Raw genomic sequence first — 9,855 nt, 5'->3', positions numbered from 1 at the left:
GAAATAAGTGGCATGAGGAAATTAACTAGTTAATTGCTGAAATTGTGCACAAGAACTTGGCTTTATGCCATGATGAGGATACTTGGCTTATGCCATGATGAGGATACTTGTCACTTAAATTGTCTAGACATTGTAATTGAGCTAAGAAAATAAATGAAAAGGGATATGTGATAAAGGTTATTCATGAAATGCTATGCACCTTGATTCTATATGTTATTAATTTGACCATGCAAGCATTTTTTATAAATAAAAGCTATGTCATGTCTTATTAAATTGTGTAGGATTGCACATATATTATTGAAATAAAATTGTTAGAAACATGATTCATGAGATTATGCATGATTAGCTTGCATACATGTTGTATGACATAATATCATTAAATTATAGCACCACTAAGCAAGTTACTTAGCGGAAAGTTGTTTGAACTTTTCGTAGATAATAAAAGTAAGGATAAAGAGCCGACACGAGAGTGAAGATGAAAGGGGACATTTTGCTCAAGATTTGAGAAGACACCTTATTATTTTGTACACATTAGGAGATTACATTGTATTAGGCATTTTTGGTTATGTAATGTAATCCTTTAATGTGTAAAATGTTGGAACAAGTCTTGTATTTTGTAAACACTTTCATATGTATATATTGTAAATTTCCAAGTATGAGAATTTATCTTAATTAATGAGATGTATACATTATGGTTATTGTGAGATGGGTTGTGAAAGAAACCACATAGGTTTCATATGTGTCTTGGATTAATATGATAAATGTTGATAGGTTACTTATAATTACCTGTAATTTTAAAGGAAACTCTGTCAAATTTTTTGTCTTCAAATTTGAAATTAAATTTTATTATTTGAGAAATCCTAAATAGATAGAAAACTTATAAGTTTGGTTTTCTTGTGACTTAAGTAAATTTAAAAATTTTAAATCTTCCACTGTTTTCCCTAATATGAAGAAAAATTGGAAATAAGAAAATCAAGATTTGTCAGAGAGAGTGTTAATCCCTTGAGATATACTCTTGGGTGTATCTCAGGGGCATGTACATGCTATTCTAGCTGCAGATAGAGTTAGGGTGTTACATGCTAAAGTGGTACCAGTGCTTAGGTTAAAGAGTCCTAGAGCAAGACATGTGGAGATGTCTTGAGAATAGATTTGGTTGTAATTACTAATATTGAATTGTATACTTGTAAAACTATTTGAATATTTGATATTGAAATTGAAAGACTTGTTTGCATCCATGTTTACTTATCCATGATTAAATGAACCTAATGAATGTGATCTTCTCTTGAAAAAGGTACTTGAGCAAACATAATGGCTACTACTAATCAAAATGAGATAAATGATGAGGTGGGGAGTATGGCACCTCAGTATCCTGAGGTTGGCAACTAGGGCCAACAAGAAGTTCCGGTTGATCCAGTTGCAGAGCTTCTGAGGAGGGTTACTACTCAGATTCAAAATCACAATAGGATAGATTATAAGGGGTTTAGGCAGCATGAGGTAATAGAATTTTAAGGCATAACAGATCTTCAGGAGGCTAAGCTGTGGCTCAAGAGATTAGAGAGAGTGTTTGACGTCATGCACTGTGATGACAGGCAAAAGTTTGATTTTGCTGTATATTTGCTTCAAGGGGATGCATACGACTGATGGAAGACAGTTTCCAATAGCAGTGTAAGACCGCTAATTCTCACATGGAATGATTTTCTCAATGAATTCAATGCAAAGTATGTGTCTTCAATTATTATGGATGCTAAGCTAAAGGAGTTCATTGATCTGAAGCAGAGGGGAAGCATAGTGATTGAGTATGAGCAGAACTTCCTCAGATTGAACAAGTATGGAGGGAGTCTAATTGATGCAGAAGAGAAGCGCATGAAGAGGTTTAGAGATGGGCTGGACAAGGAGTTACAGAAATGGGTAACTGTAGGAAGGAATGCTACCTTTGCTGAAATGGTAAAACATGCAAAGGAATTGGAGGAGATTAATCGCAGGACGGATGATCAGAAGGAATCAAGGCAAGGGGCGTAAAAGTGGACCACTTTTGAGCATGGTGGTTCATCCAGTAAGAAAGGGAAGTTTCAAGCTACCTCCTATCATTAGAGGTCAAGGAGTTTTAGACCTTAACCATCACCACATAAACAGTTTAGCCAGCCTACCTACTCTCATGCTAGTTCTCCTGTTGCTAACTAGAGTAGATCCTTCTGTATTTTCACATGCAACATCTGTGGAAAACTTCATAGAGGGGTCTGTAGGAGTGTTACTTGGAGATGTTACTCATGTGGTTAGATGGGTCATTTTGCTAGAGAGTGCCCAAATTTCATACCTACTGTTTCCCTAGTTCAGGCAAAAAGGTTCGCAAGGAGACCACAGACTCCTATCGCTAATGGACCGAGGAGGGTAGAGGGGGCAGTTCACAGGCATCTCCATCAGTCACCATTGATCAGCCTGGAGGTTCCGGTACACCGGCGAAGGTTTATGCTATCCATTAGAGGGATGAGGTTAATGCACCAGATGTGGTTGTCAGTATATTTTCTCTCTTTAACTCAGATGTATTTGTGCTATTTGATCTTGGATCCACACTTTCATATGTTAGTACTGCATTGTCTTGTCATGCTAATGTGGAGCTAGTTCGCATGAGTTATGATGTGCCTGTTTCTACCCCTATGGGGTAAGAGGTTGTGATTAATAAAATATTTCGAGACTGTACTCTAGTTATCCAAGGGGTAGAGTTCCCACTGATTTGATCGAAATGGCATTCCAATATTTTGATGTGATCATTAGAATGGACTAGCTGCATAGGCATCATGCAGTAGTAAATTGTAGATTAAAGCAAGTGACCTTCAAAAGCCCAAAATGTGTTCATGTTGTGGTTCAAGGTCAGAGGCATAGCATACCATCTAATGTAATCTCCACAGCTAAAGCTAGACGGATGATGAGGAGTGGATGTATGCTTACTTGGCTCATATAGTTGACACATGGGTAGAGAATCCTAGCATCAAGGATATTCCCACTATGTGTGATTTTGAGCATGTCTTCCTAGAAGACTTGGCTGGGCTACTGCTAGAATGGGAAGTAGAATTTGGGATAGAAGTTCTACCTGGGACAAATCCCATTTCTATGACACCATAAAGAATGGCACCAGCAAAACTGAAGGAGTTGAATGTGCAATCATAAGAGCTACTTGATAAAGGCTTTATTAGGCCTAGCTCTTACCCTTGGGGAGCACCTGTTCTTTTTGTTAAAAAGAAAGATGAAAGTCTCAGATTATGCATTGACTACTAGCAATTGAATAAAGTCACAGTCAAGAATAGGTATCCATTGCCTAGAATTGATGATCTATTTAATCAACTCAAGGGTGCTAGTGTTTTCTCCAAAATTGATCTAAGGTCGGGGTATTATAAGTTGAGAGTGAAGGATCAAGATGTAGCAAAAACTGCTTTTAGGACCCGATATGGTCACTATGAATTCCTTGTCATGCTGCATTTATGGACTTGATGAATAAGGTTTTCCAACCCTACTTAGATTCATTTGTGGTGGTGTTTATTGATGACATTCTTATATATTCTAAGTCTGAGCAGGAGCATGACTGACACTTGAGAACTGTTTTGCAAACCATGAGGGAGAAAAAGCTTTATACCAAATTCTCCAAATGTGAATTTTGGCTTAAGCAAGTGGCATTTCTTGGGCATATTGTATTAGTTGAAGAAATAAGAGTGGATCCTAACAAAATAAAAGCAATATTGGAGTGGAAGCCACCTAAGAATATAACAGAGGTCATAAGCTTTCTAGGAGTAGCGGGATATTATAGGCGATTTGCGAAGGGGTTTTCAATCATTGCTTCACCCCTCACTAAATTGCTTAGGAAGAATGCAAAATTTGTGTGGAATGATAAATGTCATGAGATTTTTGAAAGGTTAAAAGCTTTGTTGACTGAAGCTCCTTTTCTTGCATTGCCCACGAAAGGAGTGGATTATATAGTATACAATAAAGCTTTTCACAATGGGCTTGGGTAGACACTCATGTAGGATGACAGGGTAATAGTATATGCTTCTAGGCAACTCAAGCCACATGAGCTTAATTATCTCACTCATGACTTAGAGCTTGCAGCAATAGTGTTCGCACTTAAAATTTAGAGGCACTACCTTTATGGTGAGAAATGTCACATGTTTACAAATCATAAGAGCTTGAAGTATCTGGGCACACAGAAAGAACTTAACTTGAGGCAGAGGAGATGGTTAGAGCTTATTAAAGATTATGACTGCACCATAGATTACCAACTGGGTAAGGTTAATGTGGTTATAGATGCTTTGAGTAAGAAGTCCATGGCAGGGATGTTGACATTTTCATTACCCTTGCTACTTGAGTTGAAAGCACTTAAGGCACGATTGGAGTTACAAAACAACGACTCTATTCTAGCTCAGTTGACTCTGAAGCCACTTTTAATTGATGAGGTGGTAGAGGCACAGAAGAAAGATGACTAGTTAATGAAGATTTTGCTTAATTTGTAGAATGGGGAAGAATCTGACTACTTTTTGAGGGAGGATGGAGTAATTAAGTATCAAGGTAGAATATGTGTTCCTGATGTTTTAGAATTGAAAGATAAAATTTTAAAAGAAGCCCACAACTCTACTTTCTCTATGCATCTTGGTAGTACTAAAATGTACCGAAATCTAAAGGAAAACTACTGGTGGAAAGGGTTGAAAAGGGACATTGCAAAATTTATTTCTAAGTGTTTGGTGTGTCGGCAGATCGATGCCGAGCATTAGGTACCAGCTGGGTTACTCCAACCTCTGTTAGTGCTTGAATGGAAATGGAAGCAGATTACTTTGGATTTTGTCACTGGTCTACCTCGTACTCAAAGGAATCATGATGTTATATGGGTCATAGTAGATCATTTAACGAAGTTTGCACATTTCCTACCAGTTAGGATCGACTATTCTTTGGAAAGGTTAGCAAAATTATATATTGTAGAGATTGTGAGATTACATGGAGTACCTATGTTCGTTGTATTTGATAGAGATCCAAGGTTCACTTTTAGATTCTGGGATAGCCTACATAAGGCCCTCAGGACTAGATTGAACTTTAGTACAACTTTTTCATCCACAATCAGAGAGGGTTATTCAAGTTGTGTAAGACATGTTATGGGCTTGTGTGATGGAATTTGAAGGTAGATGGGATAAATATCTACCATTAGTGGAGTTTGCCTATAGCAACAGCTATCAGACTAGCATTGGCATGCCTCCCTATTGAACTTTGTATGGTAGAAAATGCAGGATGCCTTTATGTTGGGGTGAGGTTGGTGAAAGGAAAATGTTGGGCCCTGAACTTGTTCAAGAGACTAAGGATAAGGTGAGATTGATTAGAGAAAGACTTAAGGCAGCCTCTGATAGACAGAAGTCCTATGCAGACTTAAAGAGGCGAGAGATCAAGTACCAAGTGGGAGATAAGGTGTTTTTGAAAGTCTCTCCATGGAAGAAAATTGTAAGATTTGGGCGCAAGGGCAAATTGAGTCCCAGATTCATTGGACCTTATGAGCTGATTGATAGGGTGGGACCAGTAGCATATAGACTAGCATTAACTCTAGAGTTGGAGAAAATCCATAATATTTTTCATGCCTACATGTTGAGGAGGTACAGATTGGATCCCTCACACATTTTACCAGTAGAAGAAATTGAGATGAACCCGGATTTAACCTATGATGAAGAACCCATGAGGATTTTGGCCCATGAAGTGAGATAGTTGAAGAACAAGTAAATACCCTTGGTTAAGGTGTTATGGAGACACCATTCAGAGTAAAAAGCCACTTGGGAGCGCGAGGATAACATAAAGAAACAATACCCTCATCTATTTCTAGAATGAGGTACGTTTTTATTTCGAGGACAAAATATCCTAAGTGAGGGAGGGTTGTAACATCTTCAATTTACCTTAAAAGGTATTCATATAAATTTCAAAATTTATTTGTGTGAAATTGCCTCTATACATACCTAGGAATTCGGCCATAAAAGGTTAAGAGGACTAAATTGAATTAATTAATAAGTTAAGGGGCAAACAAAAGATTGGAGGACTAACTTGAATAAATTACAAAGTTTTGGAAAAAGATTATAAATAATAGAAAACACCTCTTGGACTTAAGGGTAAAGGATGAAGAACCAATGGTTAAAAACTAATAAAAGAATCCTTATTTTCTTCTCCCATTTCAACTGGTTCACAACTAAGGTTAATGCTATAACTCATGTTTTGATCATATTTGAATAAGGAGTTCATTAGGGATAAGAAAGCTATGCAAATTGATGGAAATAATAGCTTGTGTGTGTGTGTGTGTGGAGATTTGAATCTGCCAGTAGGCTACAGGATTAGTCACTTTTAAAAATTCATAACTTGAGCTAAGAAAGTTGGATTGCTGTGATCTTTATGTCTATGAAAACTTTGATGAATGCTCTAAGACTTTGTAGTTTCGTGCCCAACCTAATTCCTCTGTTAAATTGGTATTTGAAGGCAAAACTTTTTATTGTTTAAATCTAGAAAACTGACCTGATAGTTTCTAAAAGCAAGACAATCAACTTTAAAAATTCATATTTTGTACTACAAAACTCGAAATAGTGTGATTCTTGAACCTTTGGAAAACTTAATGAATGCCTTGAAACTCTGTAGTTATGGCCAAGAACTGATTTTGCCGACTACATAGTGATATTTTTACGTTTCCTGTTACTGCTCTGGATGTTAATGAAGTCTAGAGCAGGTTGCACATTTTTGTTCATAACTTGAGATGTAGACCTGATTTTGATATGATTCAAATTTGAGATTGAAATAGACACATGAAAGTTAAATTTTGAAAAATATGGCAATAACACCCTATTTCTATGATTTTTGATAGAATTTTAAACTTGCTGCCCTGTTTACCAGAATTGACTGGAAAATGTAATTGTGTGTTTTTAATGATATTGATTGTGAATGAGTTATAAATAAAAGGGGAAATTGGTAAGCATGTCTTGATTGAATAAATTACATGTAATATTGATAATGTATATGCCCATTACAAGTCTAGAAATAGGTGACGTGAGGAAATTAATTAGTTGATTGCTGAAATTATGCACAATAACTTGGCTTTATGCCATGATGAGGATACTTGTCACTTAAATTGTCTAGACATTGTAATTTGGCTAAGAAAATAAATGAAAAGGGGTATGTGATAAAGGTTATTCATGAAATGCTATGCACCTTGATTCTATATGTTTTTAATTTGATCATGCAAAAATTTTTTATAAATAAAAGCTATGTTATGTCTTATTAAATCGCGTAGAATTGCACATATATTTTTGAAATAAAATTGTTAGAAACATTATTCATAAGATTATGCATGATTGGCTTGCATACATGTTGTATGACATAATATCATTAAGCTATAGCACTACTAAGCAAGTTGCTTAGTAGAGAGTTGTTTAAACTTTCCGTAAGTAATAAAAGTAAGGATAAAGAGCCAACACAGAAGTGAAAGCAAAAGAGGACGTTTTGCTCAAGATTTGAGAAGACACCTTATTGTTTTGTACACATTAGGAGATTATATTGTATTAGGCATTTTTGGTTATGTAATGTAATCCTTTAATATGTAACTATTCAAATTGTACAAACTACATGGATGTTGGAACAAGTCTTGTATTTTGTAAACACTTTCATATGTATATATTGTAAATTTCTAAGTATGAGAATTTATCTTTGTTGATGAGATGTTGTATACATTATGGTTATTGTGAGATGGGTTGTGAAAGAAACCACATAGGTTTCATATGTGTCTTGGATTAATATGATAAATGTTGACAGATCACTTATAATTACTTGTAATTTTAAAGGAAACTTTGTCAAATTTTTTATCTTCAAATTTGAAATTAAATTTCATTATTTGAGAAATCCTAAATAGATGAAAAACTTATAAGTTTGATTTTCTTATCACTTAAATAAATTTGAAATTTTTAAATCTTCTGTTGTTTTCCCTAATATGAAGAAAAATTAGAAATAAGGAAATCAAGATTTATCAGAGAGAGTGTTAATCCCTTGAGATATACTCTTAGGTGTATCTTGGGGGCATGTACACACTATTCTAGCTGCAGATAGGGTTAGGGTGTTACACTGTGAGTAGACAATTCAATCTTTGTCTTAAAGCTGTCTTGAAATTGCATTCTGAGTTGCTGAAGAAGCCTACACCTATGACAGATAACTGCATGGATGATAGGTGGAGATGTTTCAAGGAACATATATATGTCTTAAGTCATTGAATGATCATCACAAGTCCTCGATCAACTTAATGATTTTTTTTTTTCAATTTAACCTTTTTTTTTTTGTGTAGAATTGCTTAGGAACATTAAATGGGACATATATTAGTGTGTCTATAAAATCTGATGAAATACCAAAATATAGAACAAGAATGGACAACCTTGCAATGAATGTTTTAGGAGTTTGTTCACCTGACATGCAATTTATTTATGTGTTACCTGGATGGGAGAGCTCAGCACATGATGGTTGTGTCCTTTGAGATGCTATTTCTAGGCCAAATGGTTTAAAGGTACCTTAAACTATGTAATATATAATTAATAATAAAATATATAGTTTCTTTAAAAATTTTAATTTTTAATTATATATTATATAATTTGACATCATTTTATACATTTTAAGGTTGCTATTACTTGGCTGATGTCGGCTACACTAATTGCGAGGGATTTCTCACCCCTTATAGAGGGCAAGTTATCATCTTAATGAGTGGAGCGGTAAAAGGCAACCACAAATAACAGAGAAGTATTTCAACACGAAACACTCCAAAGCTAGAAATGTCATAGAGAGAAGTTTTGGTTTACTTAAAGGACGATGGTCAATCCTTAGGAGTCCTTCATTCTATCCAATACGAACTCAAGGACGTATTGTTATGGCATGTTGTTTATTACATAATTTAATAAGAAGATTCATGCCAACAGATATGGAAGAGAAATTCTTGAAGATGAAGATGAAGAGGAATGAAGTATCAATGATGAAGTTGAGTTCATCAATACAATTCAAACATCTGATCATTGGACAAATTTTAGAAATTCCTTAGCCCAACAAATATTCAATAATTTTAGAGCTCGTTCTGTTAAACATTGAATTTATGATGAACTATTTTATTGTTATTCGATTATTTTAGTGTGTTATTTTAAAGATTTGTGATTGGTATATCATTGTAATTATAGTGTGTTATTTTTCTAGACTTGTGATAACTTTTCAATGTATCAATCAAAACTATTGTCATTTTCCTATTGTCATTTTGCTAATATTTATCTAACATAAGTGCATATATGCATGTATATTTATTTTATCATTTTTTATAGGATGGATTTTGTTGAAAGTAGCCAAGTTGTGGCAGAGGTAAGAACAAGAGAATATGGACAAGTGAAGAGGATAATGCCTTGGTAGAAACATTACAGGAGGTGGCTACAAATCCATAACGGAAGAAGAAAAATGGATGGAAGAATGGCTATCTATTTCGGGTTGAAGAACTGATTAATACAAAACTACCTAATTGTGGCTTGAAGGCTAGTCCTCATATTGATTATAGGTGAAAAACCTTGAAAGCAAAATATATTGCAATAGCAAATATGTTGAACAAATCTAGATTTGGTTGGGATGAAACAAAGATACAACGCGAGAAGAATATTTATGATGAATGGTGCAAGGTAAGAATAGTACATTATGAAAAAACTTGTTCAAGTTTTTTTTTTTTTTTTTTTTTTTTTCTACATATGGTATAAGAGTTGCGGAAATGAGAATGTTAAGATGGATGAGTGGCCATACTAGACTAGATAAAGTCTGTAATGAGAGTATTAGAGACAAGGTAGGAGT

General features: G+C 34.8%; 2 protein-coding genes across 2 annotated transcripts; both read left to right on the top strand.

The window, feature by feature from the left end:
- Nucleotides 1–3,605: 3,605 nt before the first annotated feature.
- Nucleotides 3,606–4,472, top strand: LOC131178362 (uncharacterized mitochondrial protein AtMg00860-like). The gene is made up of 2 exons (XM_058143324.1): nucleotides 3,606–3,968; nucleotides 4,125–4,472. The coding sequence occupies exons 1-2, from the start codon at nucleotides 3,606–3,608 to the stop codon at nucleotides 4,470–4,472; spliced, it is 711 nt and encodes a 236-aa protein (XP_057999307.1).
- Nucleotides 4,473–5,265: 793 nt separating this feature from the next.
- LOC131178361 (uncharacterized) lies at nucleotides 5,266–5,730 on the top strand. Its single transcript, XM_058143323.1, has one exon. The coding sequence runs from the start codon at nucleotides 5,266–5,268 to the stop codon at nucleotides 5,728–5,730; it is 465 nt and encodes a 154-aa protein (XP_057999306.1).
- Nucleotides 5,731–9,855: the final 4,125 nt, after the last annotated feature.

Source organism: Hevea brasiliensis, chromosome 3, assembly GCF_030052815.1.
Source record: "Hevea brasiliensis isolate MT/VB/25A 57/8 chromosome 3, ASM3005281v1, whole genome shotgun sequence".
Taxonomy (NCBI): Eukaryota; Viridiplantae; Streptophyta; class Magnoliopsida; order Malpighiales; family Euphorbiaceae; genus Hevea; species Hevea brasiliensis.
This window is presented reverse-complemented; position numbering and strand designations above follow the sequence as displayed.